The 26063-nt window shown below is 45.7% G+C and overlaps 1 protein-coding gene across 1 annotated transcript; it reads right to left on the reverse strand.

The window, feature by feature from the left end:
• Window positions 1-4185: 4185 nt before the first annotated feature.
• On the reverse strand, window positions 4186-6139 carry thrsp (thyroid hormone responsive). The gene has a single exon (XM_078545216.1). It carries the CDS (start codon window positions 6061-6063, stop codon window positions 5650-5652), a length of 414 nt encoding a protein of 137 aa, XP_078401342.1. The 5' UTR covers window positions 6064-6139; the 3' UTR covers window positions 4186-5649.
• Window positions 6140-26063: the final 19924 nt, after the last annotated feature.

Below are 26063 nucleotides of genomic sequence, written 5' to 3' on the forward strand. Positions count from 1 at the left end.
CCATCACAAGGTAGAGAACCACTCTTGACAGAGCTTCACAGTGTGCATCCAGGCATATTGAAGATGAAAATGCTTGCGCAAAGCTATGTCTGGGTGCCAGGCCATTGACAGTAACATTGAAAGCATGGTCAAGCACTGTCTCCACTGTCAGCAACAACAGAAGTTGCCTGTTTCAGCTCCCCTGCATCTGTGGGAGTGGCCTGGTCAACCCTGGGTTAGACTACATATCGATTATGTCGGACTATTCTTGTTTTTGTTGTTTGTAGATGCTCATTCTAAATGGATGGATGTATACGAAGTTAAACTACCAATATTGAGCGCAACTATTGAGAAACTGCATCACTGTTTTAGCATACATGGCCTACCTGAAATTGTCGGTTCTGACATCGGCACAGCCTTTAACATCACAGAGTTTCAGAAATTCATGGATCTGAATGGAATCCGCCATATAAAGACAGCCCTTTGGCATCCCTCATCAAATGGTTTAGCCGAGAGAGCTCTACAAACTCTCAAATCTAGTATGAAAAGGTTATCGGAAGGTACTCTAGAATCTCGATGTTCCCACTTCCTTTCCAGTTACCGTACAACACCACATTCGACTATGGGCTGAACACTGTCTGAATTATTGATGAAATGCGGCCTGCATACACAGTTAAGCCTGGTGTTTTCAAATTTAGAGGGGAAGGTAGAGCGGAATCAGAGTAATCAAAAATTTAACTGCGACATTCACAGCAAAGCTCGCACATTCGGTGCAGATGACATGGTATTCATACGAAATTTTGGAAGTGGATCTAGTTGAGCTCCTGGATTCATTGTCTCAGAGACTAGTCCATTATCTTTCCAAGTACAAGTGGAATCGTCTGTAAGCACGTAGATCATATACGTGCCAGAGAGACGTTCCATCAACCAGTTATTCTGCCTGTGATCAACGTTGAACCGTCAATTCCTGAGGTAACTGATCGACCTAGAATAGACATGCCCACTTTCTCTGTAGAGCTGCCAAACCGTGACCTGTCACTTTCTGATGATGTGTCTCATGCTGCAGTTCCAGATCCTGTCGACTCTGTTGAGGAACCTCAAGTGGTAGATCTATGCCACTCTAGCCGTATAAGGAGAGCCCCTCAGAGACTTGATCTTTAATCACCTGAAGTTGTATATATGTATATGTTGTTGGATATTCAAATGTTTCTCTGTAAATAGAAATTGTAAAAAACTAAAGGGGGAGGAAACGTAATAACTAACGGTATAGACCCTCCTGCTGTCCATCAGGGGTCACGTGATATTCTGGGAGGCTCCAACCAATGACCCCTAAGCACGGGCAACCAGAGGGGGTGGGGCTCCCTAACGAGAGTCCTGATCAAGCATATAGCACCTGAAAAGCTCCCTGTAGTAAGATTTATCTATTTTTTGTTGAAACCTGTCCACTCCATTGAGTAATTATAGCTACCTTTAGTTGCAGCTCACAGTTTCCAAATTCTTTAAGTTATTCATTGTTCTGATAATTTTATGTTATTTTATCTAAATTATACACCTTAATTTATCATGCAACCTCTTTGTATGCATTGCCCAGAAAGATGCTGCTTCTGTCATTTGAATAAGGAAACAACAGAGTGTCTGTGTGCTGCTTTTCCAAATGCCCTCACCTACAAGTATTGGAATAATATTTTCTAATGAGATTATGATATTCACGGAATCACGGAATCACATAGTGCAGAAGAGGCACTTTGGCCCAACGAGTCTGCACCGACACGTGAGAAACACCTGACCTACCTACCTAATCCCATTTACCAGCACTTGGCCCATAGCCTTGAATGTTATGACGTGCCAAGTGCTCATCCAGGTACTTTATAAAGGATGTGAGGCAACCCGCCTCCATCACATTCCCAGGCAGTGCATTCCAGACCGTCACCACCCTCTGGGTAAAAAAGTTTTCCCTCACATCCCCCCTAAACCTCCTGCCCCTCACCTTGAACTTCTGTCCCCTCGTGACTGACCCTTCAACCAAGGGGAACAGCTGCTCCCTGTCCACCCTGTCCATGCCCCTCATAATCTTGTACACCTCGATCAGGTCACCCCTCAGTCTTCTCTGCTCCAACGAAAACAACCCAAGTCTATCCAACCTCTCTTCATAACTTAAATGTTTCATCCCAGGCAACATCCTGGTGAATCTCCTCTGCACCCCCTCCAGTGCAATCACATCCTTCATATTCTATGTTTCTATAACTCTTGGGGTGAAAGGGATCAAAGGGTATGGGGAGAAAGCGGGAGCAGGCTATTGAGCTGGATGATCAGCCATGATCATAATGAATGGCGGAGCAGGCTCGAAGGGCCGAATGGCCTACTCCTGCTCCTAATTTCTATATTTCTATAATGTGGCAACCAGAACTGCACACAGTACTCCAGCTGTGGCCTCACCCAGATTCTATACAACTCCAACATGACCTCCCTACTTTTGTAATCTATGTGTCGATTGATAAAGGCAAGTGTCCCATATGCCTTTTTCACCATCTCACTAACATGCCCCTCTGCCTTCAGAGAACTATGGACACACACGCCAAGGTCCCTTTGTTCCTCAGAACTTCCTACTGTCATGCCGTTCATTGAATGCTTCCTTGTGAAATTATTCCTTCCAAAGTGTATCACCTCACACTTTTCAGGGTTAAATTCCACCTGCCACTTATCAGCCCATTTAACCATCCCATCTATATCTTCCTGTAGCCCAAGACAGTCAACCTCACTATTAACCACCCGGCCAATCCTACCCCCTACATAGTCATCTATGTTGTTTATATAAATGACAAATAATAGGGGACCGAGCACAGATCCCTGTGGTATGCCACTGAACACTGGCTTCCAGTCACTAAAGCATCCTTCTGTCATCACCCTCTGCCAACTAAGCCAATTTTGAATCCACCTGATCAAATTACCCTGTATCCCATGTACATTTGCCTTCTTTATAAGTCTCTCATGTGGGATCTTGTCAAAGGCTTTGCTGAAATCCATATAAACTACATCAACTGCACTATCCTCATCTACACACCTGGTCACCTCCTCAAAAAATTCAATCAAATTTGTTAGGCATGACATCCCTCTGACAAAGCCATGCTGACTATCTCTGATCAAACCTTGCCTCTCCAAGTGGAGATAGATCCTCTCCTTCAGAATTTTCTCCAATAGTTTCCCTACCACTGACGTGAGACTCACTGGCCTGTAGTTCCCTGGCTTACCTCTACAACCCTTCTTAAATAGCGCAACCACATTAGCTGTTCTCTAGTCCTCTGGCACCTCTCCCGTGACCAGACAGGAATTAAAAATTTCAGCAGTCTGGGACACAAATCATCCAGACCTGGATATTTGTCCACTTTTAAGCGTGCCAACATCTCCAATACCTTGTCACTCCCTTTATTATGTAGGATTTTATAAACAAATACGTGGGAAACATGCCTAACAGCTATAGAAGTGATAAGAAGCCTTTAATGTTCATAGGGCCTTGCTGTACTCAGTTTGACTCTGATGTTTCCTACTTTACAGCAATGACCACACTTCAAAAGTATTCTGTTTCTCTTGCCATAGATACTGCCTTACCTGCTGAGCATTTCCAGTATTTTCTGTTTTTACTCCTAAAGAACTTCATTGGCTGTAATGTTTTTGGGTCAGCCTGATGTTGTGAATTGTGTTATATAAATGCAAATCTTTCTTTTTTTGCTAACTCCCTGTTGTCTTTCCTCTGCGCTTCTTCAATCCCTCCTGAGTACCCTACCTCTGTTTGATCTCGCAGTATTTCATTCTCTACATATTATTGGTATACTCATCCCCTTACTTCATCAATAGTAATCATTATATTGAACTATCAATGCGAATGGAGCATTTGCTAATTTTGAAATGCTTCGTGTTTGCACTGTAAGTAGGGAAGGGAAAGGTATTTTTCTCAGCTCAGTCTACCTTTAAGAAGATCCAGTTGTTGCAAATTCAGGTGAGCTGTAGATAGCTTTAAGCACTCAGCGGCATCATTTGCCCTCCTTAAGAATCCTGAATGTCTTACTGATTCAAATAATCCTATATTTACATGTACAATAGCATAGCTTACATATGGAACAGTAGCGTCCCCTTGTGATCGTGTTTTGATTCTTGTGCATTTTGGACATTTATTTCTTTAGGAGATCTGAAATAATACTAATCAAGAAGTTTGGTTCAAATCATAAACTGCTTTATTCCACAGTAAGATGAAAAAACGCAGAGTAATAGGAATGATCAGAGTAACCTAGTACAACTTGTGTTCACGTCCTGAGACAAAGAACATGCAATGCCCCCACAAGGGCGAATTATAACTTAAAAAGGATAATCCCTCTGCATCATGTCCTATAACTGAGGGCAGAAGCACTATTCCAGTGGTCCCTTGCTTTGAGAACCTTTAGCCCAAACCAACAATTATCCCTCAGGAAAAAGTAACTAATGGACTGTAAAAGACTTTAGGACACCCTGAGGATGTGGTAGGTGCCATATAAATGGAATATCTTTCTTTTTGCTGCCTGTCTGCCTGGTTGGATGCCAGCCTGCTTCAGAGAAACCCGGTTGCCTTCCTGGTTGTTTGTGTTTTGTTTTTAAAACCCCGTCCCTCTGTGCAAAAAGACTGCACAGATAACCAGTAAGGCTAATGAATTGTTTCTTGTTTAACCTCTGTGAGATGCAACTCATTAGCACCTTTCAATCAGGTGCTTTTTTCCCTAAAGTTGTAAGAAAGAACGGAGGAAGAAAGACTTGCATTTATATAGCACCTTTCACAACCTCAGGATGCCCTAAATCTGTTTTGTGTTGCTGGCTGAGGGATAAATATTGACCAGGACACTGGGGGAGAATTCCCTTGCTCTACTTTGAAATAATGTCATTAAATCTTTATCATCCACATGAGAAGGCAGACAGGTCCTCAAAAGATGACACCTTTGATGGTGCAACCATTAGGGAGTCAGCCTAGAATTTTGTGCTCAAGCTATTGGAGTGGGACCTGAAACCACAGCGTACTGATTCAAAGCTGAGAGCTCTACCCACTGAATCACAGTTGACACTGGGAGAAGCCCCATTGCTTTAAACCCAGAATGAAATGAACTCTTTTTCCCACTCCTTTCTGAGGTAAAAGGGTAAAAAAAAAATCCAGTCATTGAACACTAGAACTAAATGTTGAATTTAAAGGCATGCAAGAGGAAAAAAATACACATATTTTAAATAATTTACACTTTTATTGTGCCATAAATGAGAAAAATCATTCAAGTTGTAACAGTTGAACAGTTGAATAGTCCATTCTGATCACAGTATAGTGTTCCAAAATGTTTCTCGATGATGAAAGGTTTCATCAGCAGATTTGAAAATTCACAATTACGTAGAGTGTTGCGCATTTAATATTTCTGACTCTTGACTGGGAAAATTAGTTCAGTTCAAGTCTCTTCTCAAAAAGCTCGTGGTATGTTCATGGAGACAAACCCAATGGTGCGTTCTTGATCATTACCCAAACATTGTGCAGTTTGTAAAGTTTTCATTTTTGCTGTCAGATGTTTATTGGCTAAACTGAACAGTTACCTTGCTTTCTCCCCAGCTTCTTTACTCCAGGCTGCTCATTATCGATGAGCGTTTATCCTTCTCGTCTTTGCATCGAAGCTAGGCAGAAAATCCTAGCATGTCCTCGTACCTACTCGTCAGCGTGTTGGCTTTTTTGGTCAGTGTATTCAACACAGCGCAGAGTCCCTTCACATGGACATAGAAAAGTTTCTCTAAATTAGCCTCGTCTTCATTTTCCAGGTCATAGGCACTGTTGATTTTCCTTTTTAAATCTTCAAATGGCAGTGGACCGCTCTCCACGGTGTTTTTGATGGATTTCAGCAGGGTATAGCATTCATACAAGTTCTGTGAACTGGCTGCGGCATCTTTAGCTTCATCTTGGTCCTCCAAAGGGATGTCTTGAAGGAGGCTGGGAAGCATGACTGTTTGCTCCATGTTCTTCACTGCAGAAGAATACTTGCTCATTGTAGCAACAAGGAAGTTGGTTTGCTGCTGAGCAATTAGGGACTGCATTGTGTCCGTTGGACGGTGCTGACACAGCTATAAGGTTGGATCTCTGCAGCAGTCCTGGAGTCACAGTGGAGAACAGTAACCCTCCGGGACTTATGTACTGTTTGGAAATGGTTTGATGTTACTTGAGTTCAGCCCATGTTTCAGGTCATTCCAAAAAGGTCACACAGGCATAGCCAATTAACGGCTGATAGCTCTGTGTTGGATTGTTTTAAGCAGGAAATCATTTAGTAATACTGTAGCAACTGAGCACAGCCATTGGCTCTGATAAATTATTTGCCTAGTTATCACATTGACCGACGGATCTGCAACAGTGATTTCACAATGTCATGAGAGTGGTGTGATTGATTGTTATATGTGATAGGACCCTAGCCAAAAGTTTGAGCCAATAAAAAGTTGAATATTAACTGTGTTCTGTAGGTCAGAGACATCTTGAACAAATCTGGTTAGATCCTTCACTCATACCCGAAGTTTCTGCCATAGTTTCACAGGCTATGCCTGTGTGACCTTTTTGCAATGACTTGAAACATGGGCTGAACTCAAGTAACATCAAACCATTTCCAAACAGTACATTAGTCCCAGAGAGTTACTGTTCTCCACTGTGACTCCAGGACTGCTGCATAGATCCAACCTTATAGCTGTGTCAGCACTGACCAACGAACACAACGAACACATGCTGCCCTCAAGGCAACTGTGGTGGGAAAGAGACTGTTGTCCACCTCCTTCTGGAATGTGCCTTTACAAAGAAAGCCTGGAGAGAAATGCAATGGTTTTGTCGAGGTTATTCCCAAGCAGCTCCATGACGCACGACTCTGTGCTCTACGGGCTGTTCCCAGGGATGCACACCGAGACAAACATCAATTGCTGCTGGAGAAATTTGGTGAAAGACACTCTTTGGTCCGCAAACATACAAATTTCTTACAGGGCTCAACAGGGTAGATGCAGGAAGGATGTTTCCTCTGGCTAAGCTGGGGCGGGGAGTGGTCTAGAACCAGGGGACACAGTCTACCAGGGGACACAGTCTACCAGGGGACGCAGTCTCAGAATAAGGGGCAGGCCATTTAGGACTCAGATGATGAGGAGGAATTTCTTCACTCAGAGCGTGGTGAATCTTTGGAATTCTCTGACCCAGAGGGCTGAGAAGGCTCAGTTGTTGAGTGTGTTCAAGTCTAAAATTGATAGATTTCTACATCAAGAAATGCAGAAAAATGGTGTTGAACTAGAAGATCAGCCATGATCTCATTGAATGACAGAGCGGGCTTGAAGGCCTTCTGCTGTTCCTATTTCTTATGTTCTTACCCATGTACTTTCCGGTGAGCAATTTACCATTAATTCTGGTCAATTGTTAAACTGGACAATGGTGGTAAATAAAGATGTTGGTTTGGGCTAAACCTGCCTGTGGAAGCTATTTAGCTGTGAACACAAAAATCCTTGAGGAACCAAACATTCCCCCAAACTCCAATCAGGATGTGAACTCCAGATAGGGACTGGCCAAAGCTCTTTATATCTGAAGTATCTTCTCTAGATTACTTTCTGCATCTATACTAATATTTAGTGTTTTTTTTTAAACGGACACCTAAATCTGTTTGCGGCTCCACAGTTCCTAGCTTCTCACCATTAAGAATATATTCTGGTTTGTCTTTCTCAGAGCCAAACTAGATGACTTCAGTATTTTGTCCACCTACTTGGCCTGTCCATGCCACCCCATGACATTGCCCCTCCCTATCTCTGTAATCTCTTCCAGCCTGCAACCCTGCGAGATATCTGTGCTCCTCTAATTCTGGCCTCTTGTGCATTCCCAATTATAATACTTCACCGTTGGTGGCTATGCCTTCAGCTTCCCAGGCTCCAACTCTGGAATATCCTCCCTATACCACTTTGCCTCTCTACCTCTCTTTCCTCCTTTAAGACACTCCTTAAAACCTACCTCTTTGTCCAAACTTTTGGTCATCTGACCTCATATTTCATTTTTTGTGGCATCATGTCATTGTTTTATAATATTCCTGTGAAGCACCTTGGGATGTCTAATTATTATCGGTTAGTAGCACAGAACTTGAGTATTGCTGAGAAAAGAGACACTTTTGTCAAAGCTTTTCATCTCGCACTTATCAGGACAATTTGCAAGATACCAATGTCAGTGGAAACAACATATTTATACTGTATGAAAAGAGAGTTCAGATTGGTTGGCAAGCGGACTCTGATTGATAGAGGCACTACCATAGAGAATGCACCAGTGGATGGTGACTGACAGTTAACTGCCAAGCATTGTTTGAAGTTAAAACCAGGCAACCCGACTCTGATTGGTCAAGACATTGCCCTGAGGAAGGAACTAACAAATGGTTGTCACTTATTTTGTTCAGCTGAAACAGGCACAACGTGTGTATATGTTGCACAGAAAGAAAGCCTGGCGGGCTTTTTAAAAAAAACAGAATCGTGAAGCTGCCTAAAGGCTGAAAGCAGCAGCAGCAGCAATTAGTTAAATTGACCTGACACTGACAGACCGGCTAAAAAAATATCCTGACCTGACAGATTCGCTTTTTTTAAGCCAGTCTTTCAGGCCTGCAGCTCTGGCTGCTCAGTGTGGATGATGAGAAACTGTTTGAAACACTGAGCCTGGGTCCCAGCCCCCCAAAACCCGGGGCCCCCGATGTTAGGCACCATCTGTACCCGCCTCTCCTGGGCCCTGCTGTCCCTTATGTGGATCCTTCATTCTTCTGGACTGCGTGCAATCCCAGACCTGCCCACTTCAGCTCCTGGCGCTGCAAGGATTAGAGAGCCCCCGGGTGAGGGACGGAAGTCCCACCAGCAGCCAATGAACGCTCGTTGAAGCATGAAATTGCTGCGGGCAGGCAGTGTCGATGGGGATGTGTCCCCTGCATATGGCAGGATGGGAAACCCCACCATTTAAAAAATCCTGGCCCATATTTGTATCACTGGGGTACAACACTTGTCACATTCTACCAATCAGAGAATATTCCTTTTATCCCTACTTTGTGCCCTGTACATCCCAACCAATTACCGACCCACACCACAAGGTTGCCTCCAATTCCATGTGCTTTCATTTTTGCTAACATACTTGCGGAACTTTATCAACTGCCTCCTGGAAGTCCATAATCACACCATCCATAGATACCCTTCAGAACCATCAGATAGAAAATGCCCACCCTTTTATTCAAAGATGCTACATTTAGACTCTGTAAGTGGTTTGCAGCTCAGCCCTCCATCTATTCCTGACTCTCTCCACGGTCATGTAGAGCACGATTGAAAAAGATTGTGATCTAGAATTTTATGAATGCCGCAGGCTGTATTTGGTGTGCAATTTCAGATCCACAGAGGATATAAGTGTAGTTGCAGGATGAGTAGTAAGCGTCTCATTTTCTGATGAATTTTTGAGAGCAGCGATTTAAACCCAACTTCATTTTAAACCTAAAAATAGATAGGATTTTTAAATTTTGAGGAAAAAGTGAAGACTTGAGAAAAGTTATGAGAAGTAATACTTTACAAAATTAAGTGGCGCATAACTATAAATAGGTGTTTCAAGAATTAAAATAAATAGAATGACCTTGCATGGTCAGCATGAAACTCCTTCTTTATCTGATTGGCACGAGTGTAGTAACTGGGGAAATGATTGCTGTTATTCAAGTTCATTTGCAATATGCTTCTAAGATAAATATTGCAACCAGTCAGCATTCACTGAGGTGCTTCAGATCAATATCCAAGCAGGATAATGATTACTGAGCTGAGTTTACAGATTTGTCATAATGCCATGGTGCTAGAGAATTCTGGAAATCTCTGGCCCCATCCGTCTCCTCTCCCTACGAGCACAAGAGTAGAAGAGCACAAAGAGCCTCTGTTTATACCTATATTCAACATCCCGTGTTGCAGATGGAAGTAGGTGTTTTAAAATGCAAACGAACTGAACACACGTATATTCGAATATTGGTGAAAAAATGAGACATAGAACGGAGTTGTCTGGTCCTGCTGGTGGCGGGTGTCAGGATGGGCTGGGGAGGCGGGGTGGGGGGAGGTGCTGTGGGGACAACCTGGCGTGAGGGGCAGAAATTGGTTTCACGCTGGTGTGAAAGCACGCCAGGATCATTCGGTGGTGTCCGCCATGGTGGAACGCGAATCCTGCTGGAGGCTGGGGCGTTAACCCCAATTGCATCCTGGTAATGGGATGCAAAATAAGGCCTGACTAGAATCGTCCCCCTACGTCCGATTTACCATTACGCCCGCGGCAAAACATGCCAGCCCGGGTCTGCTTCTGAACATCATGGTCTTGGCCATGGGCTGCTACAGATGATCACCGAAGGGGGTGAAGAGGAAGGTGGAGCTGTGAGTGGGAGAGGAAGGTGCACCGGTGTGTGGGGCAGAGGGGACTTGAGGTTGGGAGGGGACGGGGCGAAGGTGTCAGGAGTGAGTGAGGTTGGGGTTGGGGGATGAAGGTGTTGGGGGAAGGAAGGAAGGGGGGAAGGTGTCCGGAGGGAGGAGAGAGTTCAGAGGGGGTAAGGTGTCTGAGGGGGGGGAGGGAGTTCGGAGGGGTGTGCAGGTCTACAGTAAGAGGAGGGAGTTCAGGGGGGGCAAGGTGTCCAGGGGGAGGTGGGAGTTCGGAGGGGAGAAGGTGTCCGGGGGGGGTGGGGAAGAGGGAGTAAGGGCAGAGGAGAGATGTCCAGGTGAATGTGTAAGGGAAGGTCTATGGAGACAATCACTGCCTCCTGGGGAGCGAACTGAGGGTAGGTGAGGTAGGAGGTGTGAGAGGGTCAGAGGGAGCTGGTAGAGTGGGAGGGTGAGGGTGCATTGGTAGCGGTAGATGGGACGGCGAGGGTGGTTGCTGGGGACTCGGAGGCAGACACAGACCCTGGGGGTGGGAAGGAAGGGGTTGGGGAGGTCAATGTGGACGGGGGTGGGATTATCAGGAAGGTAGGGAACGTGCGCGTTCACCTGAACATCCTGGGACGAAAAGGGTTCGGGTTGATAGGTGACGGTGGGAAGGTGGAAGGAGGGTAGACAGTGATAGGGGAAAGGACATGTGTGACTGAGGGAGGGATCAGACAGAGGAGCTGACAATATACCTGACCAGGACCGTGGTTGTCAAAATTGAAAGTGAGCGGAGCCTCGTGTTGGACGGGTACAGGTGCTGCATGGGAGTGCGATCAGTGGGTGGGCAGAGATACAGGTCAGCTCAGATAGACAACTGACAGAGAACCCCAGCAGACAGCACTGAAAATGCTTGGAATAGTAGATGTATGTGATGGATGAAGGCTCCACGTGCGTGGGAGAGTGCTTGCACAGGATTCCAAAAGACCCTACTACACACACACTTCTCCCTCCAGAATGACTCATGGTCTGGCTGCGTGCAGCTGACTGCTAGTGGTGGGGGTGGGGGTGGGGGGGGAGGCGGGATGCAATGGGAGGGCTCGTGAAGCCTATCAAAGAAGCAGAAAGACAACATTACACGTTATTCAGTGAAAGTGAACGTATTTTCAGATTATAAAGTGACAAAATGTGTTCACCTGTGCAACCGCTTGTGTTCAGAATTTCTTAACTTTTCTAGACCTACCACTTCTTCTAGGTGCTGCCCTGACATCCGCAGCAGGAAACAGCCTGTGCAGTGGTTGGCCCTGTTGCCTCCGATGAATTCGGCATTTATCCCCTGAGGGCCCTGGCTTGCTTTGGCTGTCCACCTGTGGGCCAGCTGCTCCCTCTGTGGTGACAAAGGATGAGGTTGAGGGAGTCACAGGCAAAGCCTGTGAGAAATCTGAGTGGATGACCCAGGGTGTCCAGCTGCCGCAGCTCCTCCCTTTGGGTGCCCGAAGGCCCCGGCCTGACTCCTTGAGGGGAAGGAGCACCTGGAGGGACATCGAGGTGCCCCGTTTCCCTCTCGTGCTGCCACTGCAGAAACTCACCGATGGCTACCGTGATGGCACGCAAGCCTGTGCGCATCTTCCACGTTCTGCTGGGTCGGGGTCTCCATGCCAACCACCATCCTTCCCGTGGAGATTTCCATACGCTGACATTAGGGTGCCACATCCTCAGAGAGCAGGCAGACACACTCTTCCGGCTCATGAGACACTGCGTTGAGGGCTTCCTACAGCTCTGCGTGATGTTCCCCCACCTTCTGCAGACTCACCACGATGAGCTGGATGGCCGAATCCAGAGGCTCGTCACCTGATTCGGACCTCACAGATGCCTCTTCCCCAGCAGTACTCCGAGTACCGGATAGTTTGGCTGAAGCTGCCTCCTCCTGCTGCAGACACATGTCCACTGCAGTTATGAACCCGAGCCTGCTCTAGATCTAGGTCCCACCAAGGCGTGTGTCTCTGCGCTGGTGGAGGGTGTGGGTAAGCACTGAGGGTGTGGGTCTTCCAGGCTGCTTATTTCCAGCTCTTCAATGGAGGAGGTATATTCTTGGCTGGAGGTGAGGGCGTGATGGATCTGAGGCACTGGCTGGCTGAGGGTGTCGGTCGCTAGGCAGGGCTCCCTGTGAACCAAAGTAGAGATAATTAGTGCATTGCAGAAAAGTCAAAAGCAGGAGAGAGGGCACTCACAGTTGTGTTGAGAGAGGGATGATTTGGTGCAGGACCTTCACGTGTGTGTTCACCGCTGACATCACCGCCGCGGCAGGCATGGCCCACGTCCTCGCCAGTCAGCATAATGGCACACTCCTCAAAGTGAATGAGGAACCTAATATGGGCCACTCCACCCCCGGCCTGGGACCTCTCCCCACTGCCGTCAGCCAGCTTCTCCTGCATGAAAACAGATGGAATGTGAGCAGGACACAGGGCACTACATGGAATGTTTGTATGGTGTGCGGAGCCATGGACAGGATGAGGTATACAAGTTCGAGAGGATGTGAGCCTGTTGGAGATGTGAGGGTGCGTGTGAGAGTTACTGGTGTTGTCACTTAAGGTGTGAGATTCCTGTGTATGTGTGCTGGGTTTGTGAGTGTGAGTTGAGAGCGATGAGGTGGTTGACGGTGGAACGGGTCAGAGCATTCATCCTCTTCCTGCACTGGATGGCTGACCTCCTCTATGCTCCGGTGGCGCTGACCACCACTGCCACTGCCTCCCAGGTCAGATTGGTGACTCTGGTGGACCTGCTACGGCCAGAGCAGGGGTAGAGGACATCGTGGCGACCTTCCACTGGGTCCCAGCACCTCAGCGAGGCATCACGAAATTTGCAGGCTGCCGTCCTCCTGGCTTTCAGGGCCATCTGTCACCTGGAGCAGCCCTGGCCTTTAGATGTGAAGTGGGCATGCTCTCTGGTGTGCTTTAAATATGGCATCCAGAGCGAGGAAACGCTGAGGTCATGGCGCGGTGGGCAAATCCGAGCCTGCCTGTCAGCGATCCGATGTGTTTCCCGTGAATGCATTATTATTGAGGTGGGACGTGTCGGGAATGGAATGATATGACGCAAAAACCCGCCATTGCGGCGGATGGGTAAATCATCGTTTTTCACACCCGCTATCACGCTTAATGCAAATCTGGGACGATTCTGTCCATAGTGTCAAAGCTTTTCTTCTTGCAATCATCAGGACAGATGCAGGAATACCAAATTCCAAATAACAATTTGCACTGCAGGAGGAAAAGAGTATTGATCAGTTGGCAAGTGGACTCTGATTGTCTGAGATGTTACCATGGCGAATGCAATAAGTAATAGTTATCCCCCAAGCTTTTGCTTAAAATCAAAAAAGGCCAGTCCACTCTGATTGACCACGGCATTGCCATGGGGAATGCACCAGGGAGTGGTTGTCCCCTGAGCTTTTGGTTAATTGAAAAGGCACAATCCCTGGACATGTTCTTTCTGTTTGCAGAGGTCAGGGCCCTATGTATGAATATATGGACATATATTCACTGCTGGTTGTCGTTTCAAGACACCTTGCATAGTTAAGAATAGTGCATGCAGTTACATCTGCCCCCTTGACAAACCACACCACTGCTCTAACTGATCCAGGCTATTGATTTTCAAATCAATAGAACTGAAATGCCCAGTTACTAAGGTGCTGCACAGGCAGGAGGCACAAGCTTTCATTCTGTTTTTTCACTGAGTCTAAATAAAAGTTACAATACCTCCATATGTTGCTTCATGTCAAATCTTGTTTGGCAATGCTCCTGTGAAGCACCTTGAGACATTTAAATAAGTTAAAAGCGCTATATAAATACAGCTTACTGATTTTGAGTGTAGATTCATATCAAGGACAGTCTACGTGCGTGCAGAACCATTAGCCCTCTTACAGGCTCTGATTTGGAAACATTATCCTACCTAGTGCTTGTGGCACGTCTCTGCTCTGGTTTATCACCGCCTACATCCTCCCACAAGCTTAGCCACTAGGTAGCTTCCTAGAGAGGTCGCCGACATGCTACATGGGGGAATCATAATTTTGAATCTGATGCCAGGTCAAACTAAGATTTGTTCATTTGCAAATAAGTTGCATCAAGTGTAATAGGTGAAAATGGGGTCATAGCCGTCTTACAAGCACCTGTGAAATTGGAAATGATTTTCTGCTTTACAAAACTAGCTTTCCGCCATTGAGCCACTATTGACCTTGGTGTGCATCTGAGCTGCTTAACTCGGGTGTAAATTAGAAATTATTATAGTGTGGAAGGATTTTGAGCAGCAAGTTTAATTTTACATTTTTTTTAATTGTTCAAGTATGTGTGAATGAAGCTTAGAGATTTGCTGAAGTCCTATAAATGCAAATCTCTCAGAGTTGACGCAAATGGGAGGATTTGTAGTTTTAAAAAATTCCCTGTTAAGAGTGCTTCATGATTGGCAATTCAACAAATATTTACTTTCAACAGCTACTGTTTTCTAAGGATCAACATTGAGAGGTCTTAGTGTCCAACACCCAAAAATGGGAACAGACTGGCTCTACTGGATCCCACATAATCAGATCTTCCATGTTCTTATCTAACTGAGGCAAATAGCATTGATGCCTTTAAGAGGAAACTAGATAAGTACATGAGGGAGAAAGGAATAGAAGGATATTCAGATAGGTTTAGGCAAAGTTGGGGACTCATCTGAAGCATTAGCACCAGCACAGACCAGTTGGGCTGATGTTTAGGGAAGGGGGTGACCTCTACTCCATTTTTCAACAACAATGGTGGGACTTTCCTTAGGGATTCTCCCGATTCGCTGGCCAAAACTTTGTCAGAAGATTGGCCGAAACCATAAGACCATAAGACATAGGAGCAGAAATTAGGCCATTCGGCCCATCAAGTCTGTTCCGCCATTCAATCATGGCTGATAAGTTTCTCAACCCCATTCTCCCGCCTTCTCCCCGTAACCTTTGATCCCCTTACCAATCAAGAACCTATCTATCTCGGTCTTAAATACACTCAATGACCTGGCCTCCACAGCCTTCTGTGGCAATGAATTCCATAGATTCACCACTCTCTGGCTAAAGAGGTTTCTCCTCATCTCTGTTCTAAAAGATCTTCCCTTTACTCTGAGGGTGTGTCCTCGAGTCCTAGTCTCCCTGGATAAACCCTGGAAATGAGGTGACTGCCAGTCTTCTACATACATTGCTGCACTCGACCAGGAGAATGCCCAAGGATACTCCTGGAAAAGCTGCAGCACTCTCAGATAAGGTCATGAGAAAAGGGACAAAAGCAGGAATTGCTGGAAAAACTCAGCAGGTCTGACAGCATCTGTGGAGAGAGAAATGGAGTTTATCCATGTTGAACACCACTTGGAGGAAGCACTGAGGGTGGCAACTTCGGGTGAGGGACTTCAATGTCCATCACCAAGAGTGGCTCGGTAGCACCACTACTGACCGAACTGGCCAAATCCTAAAGGACATAGCTGCTAGACTGGGTCTGCAACAGGTGGTGAGGGAGCCAACAAGAAGGAAAAACATACTTGACCTCATTCTCACTAACCTGCCTGCCACAGATGCATCTGTCCATGACAGTATCGGTAGGAGTGACCACTGCACAGTCGTTGTGGAGACAAAGACCCGCCTTCACATTGAGGATACCCTCCATCGTGTTATGTGGCACTACCACCATGCTAAGTGGCATTAATTTCAACAGATCTAGCAACTCAAGACTAGGCATCCATGAGGCGCTATGGGCCATCAGCAGCAGCAGAATTGTACTCGAACACAATCTGTAATCTCATGACCCGGCATATCCCCCACTCTACCATTGCCATCAAGCCAGGGGATGAACCTTGGTTCAATGAAGAGTGCAGGAGAGCATGTCAGGAGCAGCACCAGGTATACCTAAAAATGAGGTGTCAACCTGGTGAAGCTATAACACAGGACTACTTTCATGCCAACCAGCATAAGCAGCAAGTGATAGGCAGCGCTAAGCGATCCAACAGCCAACGGATCAGAACTAAGCTCTGCAGTCCTGCCACATCTAGTCGTGAATGGTGGTGGACAATTAAACAACTCACTGGAGGAGGTGGCTCCACAAATATCCCCATCCTCAATGATGGAAGAGCCCAGCACACCAGTACAAAAGGTAAGGCTGAAGCATTTGCTACAATCTTCAGCCAGAAGTGCGGGATGGATGACCCGTCTCAGCCTCCTCCGGAGGTCCCCAGCATCACAGATGCCAGTCTTCAGCCAATTCGATTCACACCACGTGATATCAAGAAACGGCTGAAGGCACTGGACACTGCAAAGGCTATGGGCCCTGACAATATTCCAGCAATAGCACTGAAGACTTGTGCTGCAGAACTTGCCCCGCCCCTAGCCAAGCTGTTCCAGTACAGCTACAACACTGGCATCTACCCGGCTATGTGGAAAATTGCCCAGGCATGTCATGTACACAAAATGCAGGACAAATCCAACCCGGCCAATTACCGCCCCATTAGTCTACTCTCCATCATCAGTAAAGTACTGGAAGGGGTCATGAACAGTGCTATAAAGCAGCACTTGCTTAGCAATAACCTATTCATTGATGCCCAGTTTGCTACTCAGCTCCTGACCTCATTACAGTCTTGGTTCAAACATGGACAAAAGAACTGAACACAAGAGGTGAGGTGAGAGTGACTGCCCTTGACATCAAGGCTGCATATGATCGAGTGTGGCATTAAGGAGCCCTAGCAAAACTGGAGTCAATGGGAATCAGGGGGAAAGCTCTCCGCTGGTTGGAGTCATACCAAACACAATGGAAGATGGTTGTGGTTGTTGGAGGTCAGTCATCTCAGCTCCAGGACATCACTGCAGGAGTTCCTTAGGGTAGTGTCCTTGGCCCAACCATCTTCAGCTGCTTCATCAATGACCTTTCTTCCATCATAAGGTCAGAAGTGGAGATGTTCGCTGATGATTGCACAATGTTCAGAACCATTCGCGACTCCTCAGATACTGAAGCAGTCCATGTCCAAATGCAGCAAGACCTGGATAATATCCAGGCTTGGGCAGATAAGTGGCAAGTAACGGTCACACTACACAATTGCCAGGCAATGACCATCCCCAACAAGAGAGAACCCAATCGTCACCCCTTGATGTTCAATGGCATTGCCATCATTGAATCTCCCATTATCGACATCCTGGGAGTTACCATTGACCAGAAACTGAACTGGACTTGCCATATAAATACTGTGGCTACAAGAGTAGGTCAGAGCCTAGGAATCCTGCTATGAGTATTTCACCTCCTGACTCCCCAAAGCCTGTCCACCATCTACAAGGTACAAATCAGGAGTGTGATGGAATACTCTCCACTTGCCTTGTTATATTTTGGAGGCGGCAGGGCTCTTGCCAGAGAACCAGCGAGAACCCCACGTTGGCTCTTTTCGAGAGGCTCAGCACATGTTTTGCCACTCTGGCTCTTGATGGGCCAGCAGCGAGCCTTCCCTTAGGATCAAAGACCCAGGGGGATGGAGGGTCCGCCCGCCGAGAGCTGCAGGCCAATCCGAGGCCGGTAGCTCTTCTGTACTCAGCAACGGCACCAGGAAGGCAGTGACTGCTGCCGGTACTATACCCACCCAAGGCCTCAGATCAAGGGAGGACTCAGGTACAGGTGAATGATGGTGAGGAAGAGGTCGTGGGATGGGGGTCGCTGGGGAGCGGGGAGGGGCAAGAAAGCAAGGGCGGGTGGTTGGCTCTCCGCAGGCACCTCACTTCCTGATGTGGGTCCCTCGATCAGGCACTGAAACCCTTTGAACGAGGAACCCCTCCAGGAGCCCACAAGCAAACACACAAGGATTGGGTTAGTGCCAGCAATGGCGGGATGAGGCCCTTAAAAGTGGGCATTAAATGCCATTCCGCCACACATTTAATCAGAGTGGAGGTGGGAAGATGATGGGGTCCCCAGCTTCCATCCTGCTGCCTGATTAAATGACCTGTTGAGTCTATCCAGTATTTTCTGTTTTTATTTCAGATTTCGAGCATCTGCAGTGTTCTGCTTCTGCATGAATGTAAAGTATTTGGATTTTCAGAAGCCTTCAATAAGGTACCACATAGTAGAATCATGACTAGGGTGGCTCAGAGCATGTGGAGTCAGGGGACAGGTATCAGAATGGATATTAAGCTGACCACAAACAGAAAGCAGGCAGTAGGAGTTAAGCTGGTCAAGCCGACAAAAGGTGGGAAGTGGTGTTCCATAGGGATCAGTCCCGGGACTGGTTCACAAGTTGCATTAATGATTTCAATGTGTGGCACAGAAGTACAATTTTAACATTTGCAGGCAACACCAAGCTGGAAGGTATAATTAATACAATGTACGAATTCGACAAAATATAGGAAGACATTCACAAACTTGAAGAATGGGTGGGTAATTGGCAAATGAATTTCATTATAGTGTTATGATCCCAGCTGATGTTACTACTGGACAAGCCAGATCCCAGGCTGGAACCTGGCTTGATAGATCCTAACTTTTATTTTTTGTTTGGTAGCAAAAACAGGAAGGCAGATTATTATCTGAATGGCTATAAATTGAGAGAGGGGAATGTGCAACGAGACCTGGATGTCCTTGTACACTAGTCGCTGAAGGTAAGCATGCAGGTGCAGCAGGCAGTAAAGAAGGCAAATAGTATGTTGGCCTTCATAGCCAGAGGATTTGAGTACAGGAGCAGGGATGTCTTGCTGCAATTGTACAGGGCCTTGGTGAGACCACACCTGGAATATTGTGTGCAGTTTTGGTCTCCTTATCTGAGGAAGGATGTTCTTGCTATAGAGGGAGTGCAGCGAAGGTTTACCCAACTGATTCCTGGGATGGCGGGACTGACATATGAGGAGAGATTGAGTCAATTAGGATTATATTCACTGGAGTTCAGAAGAATGAGGGGAGATCTCATAGAAACCTATAAAATTCTAACAGGACTAGACAGGGTGGATGCAGGAAGGATGTTCCCGATGGTGGGGGAGTCCAGAACCAGGAGTCACAGTCTGAGGATATGGGGTAGACCATTTAGGACTGAGATGAGGAGAAATTTCTTCACCCAGAGAGTGGTGAGCCTGTGGAATTCGTTACCACAGAAAGTAGTTGAGACCAAAACATTGTATGCTTTCAAGAAGGAGTTAAATATAGCTCTTGGGGCGAAAGGGATCAAAGGGTATGGGGAGAAAGCGGGAGCAGGCTATTGAGTTGGATGATCAGCCATGATCATAATGAATGGGGGAGCAGGCTCGAAGGGCCGAATGGCCTACTCCTGCTCTTAGTTTCTATGTTTAGAAATGTGGAGGGTGGCTACTGAACAGAGTCACAGGAGTCAACCAATTAACTTTTAACAAAAGAATATAACATTTATTAAACAAGAAAAGATGAACTGTGTTACAATGCTCCTTCACCACAATTATACCTTCACAGATATATACAGATTTGTAAGGATAACACAAATTACAAAAGCTATTTTATACTCTAATGTTCATAGTAAGTACACAGTTCATGTAAACCAATAGGTGACCTGTGACCAGGCACAACACAATCTGGCACCAAATGACAGATGCCACCCCAAGCAGATGCTGTGAATTCCTCATCAACTGCCCCCAGACACCTGTCACACTGTGAGCCAAATGATTTCATGGAAGCCTGTCTTCCACTCGAGAATTTCCAATCTCCATTCTCGAAGAACTCACTTTGGAATCTTCTCCCAAATGATCGTTTCTCTCAGATGCCTTCCACATGGGTCCACCTCCAGGATCTCAAACTCTCCCCTGGATCTTCATGTGCATTCAAGCTTCCTTCCACGTGTTCTCCCTTTGACTCAGTGGTGCCAACAGAACCCCACTGCTTCACATGCCCATGGTAAAGAGTTATGTACCTTTGGCTATCTCCTTGGGCCTTCTGGCTTCTTGCAAGCCTATTTTGCTTTAAGTCTGCTTCAAACAGTTTTCACTCTCTAAACTTGGAGCCTTTCTCTGCTCCTCACTCTTAACTTTACTTAACAGGATCTTTTCCAGTTTTCTGTTCTTTCCCTTTGACTAGAAGGTCTTCTTGGGATTTTCCTTCTTCTGTTCTTTGGGGAAACCTGCTTCCTGCAGCTCCCTCCTGCCAAATTCTCCTCGCTCCTGTTTCCAACTTTAGGTTGGGACTTGCTACCTGTCCCTCTCCTATGCTGCTTCTGCTGGAACTCCTTTCAACTTTAAAGTACATTGACCAACTGCACTCAAACTGCTTTCAGTTTCTGTGTGCGTGTATGTGTGTGTCCTCCCTCTCTGGACTCCTGTCGCTAGGCAACAACAATTTTTTTTCTACTTTGTTTTAACTTCCCTAAACCACTACCCCCTTGATAACATGGATCTCCACTTCATGGGTCATAAAACTCTTTAAAAGGCAGGTATACAAACAAGCCTTAGACCAGTTGTCTCCACTCAAAAATAAAACTAGATCCCCAGTTTCACCTTTCTAACCCACAAATACATATATAACTTACTTAAACTATCTCTCGTTCTCAACAATAGATAAGTGTAAGGTGGCTCATTTTGGTAGGAAAATAAGGAGGCCACATAGAGCATGGATAATAAGAGTCTGAATTTTGTAGTGATGCAAAGAGAACTAAGGGTACGGATGCATAAATCACTGAAGTGCTGCAGGATAATGCACCAGATAGTGGATGTATTGGTTGTGATGGCATCCATCTGTCTCAAGAGACAATGGACTGCGCCCAGCGTTTATGTCACTTCTGGATTGAACATTGTCTGTTGTGGCTGTAGAGGCCGATGCATGAATGGCTGTCCCTTCTGCAGCTGGCACAGATGAATGACGTTGGCCTGAGGTTGACTTTTTTTTCTTTCCAGTGAGCTTTCTATTTCGCCATCTGGTCAGTTCTTATGTTCTCTGCTTCTTCAATGCTCTTCCTGACTGCTTGTCTCCAGGCACTCAAGTCAGCAGCAAGGAATCCCAAGAATCTGCTCCGATCCCAGTAAACTCGAGGTCTCGCTTTCAGACATCCTTGCATTACAGACATGAGCAACCTATTGGTCTCGTGCTGATAGCAAACTCACCATAGAGCATATCTTTGGGGATGCGGTTGTCATCCAATCGGCTCACATGGTCTAGCCAACGAAGTCGCCATTGACTCAAGAGGGCAAACATGCTTAGGATCCCTGTACACTGATGTACTTCCATATTCAGCATTCTGTCTTTCCAGGAGATGACCAATATTCATCTGAAGTAGTGGAGATGGAACCTGTTCAGCCACTTTTCTTGGCTGGCATAAGTTGTTTATGCTTCGCTACAGTAAAGGAGGATACTGGGAACACAAGCCTGGTACACACAGAGCTTTGGATTTTCACTTAGTTTGCTGTTGGTTCACAATTGACTTCTCAGCTTTGACATGACAGATGTGGCCTTGGCAATCCTGGTGCTGATTTTGGCATCAAGGGACAGATTGTTGATCCAAGGTATGTGAAGCTGTTGGCAGCATCCAGAGTGAGGGTGTTGATGTTGATGGGAGTTGGAGTCTCCATGTCCTGGCCCATAACTTTGGTCTTCCGGACACTGATTGTCAGTCCAAACACCTTGCAGACCCAGAAGAACCAGTCTACAAGCTGTTGCAAATGAACTTCAGTAAGGGATGCCAGCACACCATCGGCAGCAAACAGCAATTCATGGACTAGAGCATTAAACATTTTGGATTTTGTGCGCAGTCATGCCATGTTGAACAGCTTGCCATCAGCTCTGGCATTTAGGCAGTGTTTGATCCAGTGCCCTGGTTTGTTGGGGCTAAAGGATCCGGGTTGCACACTTGTTTCGGGTGATCGGGTTGGTACAGAGACAAAGAACATCCGGAGATCATTGTTAGAATAAACACATGCTGTTTAGTTACAAACTAAACTCAGCAGCTACACTGTGTGCTCACAACATAAAACTCTGTCTTCACTCATCAGTGACTAACTCAAGACTCTCCCACGGAGATGTAGCCTGCACTACTCTGCTATTGGGTGTTAAGATCATGTGGTCTTACATGACAATACTTGTCTTAAAGGTATATCACATATCAGATTACTACATCTCTCCCCTTTATTGAAAAATATATTTTACAGTTTTTCAATAGATCAGGTTATTTATTTACAGATCAATTATTTACAAAGCCAGTCTCCCTGAGGGTTTCCTTATGCCTGTAGAATATCACAGATCTACAGCTTCTGAAACTTGCTTTGAAATCTCCCTTACTGAACTCGTCTGGTTCTACAGCAGGTTCCTGTAAATTTGTTTCTTCGACCCTTTCAGGCACAGTTGGCACTTCAAACGCACTTGTATTCGGTTGAGTCCTTTCAACAGGGAATGTTGATCTAGCCTCAAACAGTGGTGGAATCACTTCTGGATATTTGGTTTCTCCCCTTTATTTGTGTTCCACATGCCTCCTTATTATTCGATTTCTGACTTTCACTTGGTAGGAAAGAGGTCCCGTTACAGCACTTATTTCACCGAACAACCATGCTGGTACTTCTCTGCATTTTTTCACAAATACCTTCTCTCCTACATTAAATGTTCTGTTCCGACTGTGACAATCATGTCCCAATTTCTGACTTTGCTGCCTTCTTTCTACTACCCACCCCCCCCCACCTCCCCAACCAAGCCTGGCATGATTAGGCTCAGTCTCGAACATAGATGGCGTTTCATCAACAATTCTGCAAGTGCGACACCTGTTGTCATATGAGGCGTGGTCCTATAATGGAAAAGAAAACATGCCAATTAAGTTGCTATCGAATCTCCAGATAATTTCTTCCTACCAGATTTGAAAGCCTGAGCTGCTGTCTCGGTGAGTCGGTTTGCATGGTATATTGAGTGGTATGGAGATGTTTTCACGTGAACAATACCATTGAGTCTTGTAAATCGGTTAAATTCAGCACTTATGAATACTGTTTTATTATCTGATGCTAGCACTTCAGGTAATCCATTTATAGTGAAGTTCTGTCGTAGCTTGTCGATTGTCACTGATGATGTGGGTGACCTCACTTCGTATATGTCCATCCATTTTGAGTGTGCATCGACGATAAGTAGAAACATTGTTCCCATAAAAGGTCCCACATAGTCGATGTGTACTCGCACCCATGGCTTTCCTGGCCACTCCCAGGGGTGTAACGGAGCTGTTGCAGGTAATTTTTGCCCTTGCATACAACTTCTCACTAAGTTTTCTATCTCTCCATCCATTCCTGGCCACCACATATAGCTACATGCTATTGTCTTCATTTTGGAAATTCCAGGATGTGCACTGTGAAGTTCTGCTAACAATGACTTTCGTCCTTTTGGAGGAACAATCACTCGAGCTCCCCACAAAATGATACCTTCTTGGCTGGTTATCTCGCACCTTCTCTGGAAATACGGCCTCATTTAATCAGATTCTTGTGTTTGTGACCAACCATAAAGAACTTGATTTCTCACTTTGGATACGGCTGGGTCTCGGTTTTTCTAATCTTTAATTTGTTTTGCACATATTGGTGATGAGTCCAGGAAGTTCAATGACAAAACGAATTCCTGAGGAATTGGAATATCCTCATCTTTTACTTGGAAGGGTAAACAATTGAGTGCATTTGCAATTTGACTTCTGGATCTGTGAATAAAAGTATACTCATACGCTGCTAAGATCAACGCCCATCTTGTACTCTTACCTCTAGAGGGTATCGCCTTGCCTTCACTGAATACTCCTAACAATGGCTTGTGGTCTAATATGATAGTAAAATGACTCATGAGGTGTCCATTTTGATGGCAGAAGAAACATTCAATCTTTTTAAACTGTGATTCGGTACAGGGCTGTTTGCTTCCACCTCTATTACTATAATTTCATGTTTTTGCTGTTAAGTTATCCCTTTTAATTTGTCTGCTAGTGATGGGCTGCTTCCCGCTTCAGAACAAAGCTCTACACTTTTGCATTCTTTTTGGTTGAGGCTGCCCACCCATCATGGAGGATGGCACCATTTTTCACTCCTTGAATGGCTTCTGAGTCTTGTACTGCACCTTCCATTGCCAGAGCGGTTTCCAATACCTTCTGAAAATCTAGATTTGTTTCAGCCAGTAATCTCTTCTGAACCGCATTTTCATTTATACCACACACCAAACAACCTTTGAGCATATCATGGAAGATGTACCAAACTCGCAATATATGGTTAATTGCTTCAGACTTTCCACATAACAAGTGACTGTCTCCCCCTTAGCTTTATTTCTTGAGTTAAATTTAAGCCGTTGAATCATCACCGACGGCTTGGGCTGGTAATGATTCTTTATGAGGTTCACTAAATCATCAAAACTTTTCGAGCCGGGGGCGCTGGGTGCCAACAGATTCTGAATTAGTCCATATGTCTTACTCCCACACGTGGACAGAAGGATCGTGCACCTCTTCCCCTCCCCCGCAATGTCATTCACCTGGAAGGAGAACGCGAGGCGTTCAACAGTCGTCCGAGGTTGGGTCAAAAGGCTCCACTCTTCCAAATTGTGGCGTGCTCTGAGTCAATCACTTCGACGCTCAGGAGGAAATTTTCTTTTACTTACAACTACCGTGCGAGGTACGGCCTGATTTTGGTTCTTCTGGATTCCTTTGTCTTTCACATGCTTTTCGCCTCGTTTTTTCCTGTGATTTTTCGTGCTTTTACTCTTGTTGCCAGTTTGTTGGATCCAGTGCCCTTGGTTTGTAGCGGCTAAAGGATCCGGGTTGCACACTTGTTTTGGGGTGACCAAGTTGGTACAGAGACAGAGAATATCCAGAGATCATTGTTAGAATAAACACATGCTGTTTATTTACAAACTAAACTCAGCAGCTACACTTGTGTGCTCACAACATAAAACTCTGTCTTCGCTCATCGGGGACTAACTCAAGACTCTCCCACAGAGAGGTAGCCCACGCTACTCTGCTATTGGGTATTAAGGTCATGTGACCTTACATTATAATACTTGTCTTAAAGGTATATTACATTTCAGATTACTACAGGTAGACACACTCACTTGAGTCACTGAAAGAGTACAATAGCAGCATGGAGAAAAGTATGTCAGAGAGTTGGTGCCAGGATTCAGCCCTGATTTACCCACTGCTGATCTTGAACACATCTGATGTTGCTCCATTGTAACTGATGGAACTATGCATGTTCTCAGGGAAAGAAGAAACAATACCCAGGAGTCCATGTGGGCAGCCTATTTTCTGCAGCAGTTTGAAGAATCTGCCTCTGCTGACGAGATTGAAGGTCTTGGTGAGGTCGATGAAGGCAATGTTAAGTGGTCTGAGCTGGTAGCGCTGCTTCTCCAAGGTGAGAAAACCATGTCAACTGCCGAGCTGCCAGCCCTGAAGCTGCACTGAGACTCAGGGTAGATGCGTCACGCCAGGGTCTGCAACCTGATCAGAGCAACGTGAGGAAAGACCTTTCCTACCATACTTAATAACGAGATAAAAGCAAAAAACTGCGGATGCTGGAAATCCAAAACAAAAACAAAAATACCTGGAAAAACTCAGCAGGTCTGACAGCATCTGTGGAGAGGAACACAGTTAACGTTTCGAGTGCGAATGACTCTTCATCAGAACTAAACCTCTTTTCTATTTTTCCTTAATAAGGAGATGCCTTGGTAATTGTTGCAGTCACTGTGACCCCTTTTGTTCCTGCACAAGGTGACTATTTTTGC

This window comes from Cetorhinus maximus, chromosome 7 (assembly GCF_964194155.1).
Source record: "Cetorhinus maximus chromosome 7, sCetMax3.hap1.1, whole genome shotgun sequence".
NCBI lineage: Eukaryota > Metazoa > Chordata > Chondrichthyes > Lamniformes > Cetorhinidae > Cetorhinus > Cetorhinus maximus.

What these genes read in the sequence shown, in the direction of transcription:
- thrsp (XM_078545216.1), bottom strand. Translation starts at nt 6,063, where the DNA reads ATGCAGTCCCTAATTGCTCAGCAGCAAACCAACTTCCTTGTTGCTACA.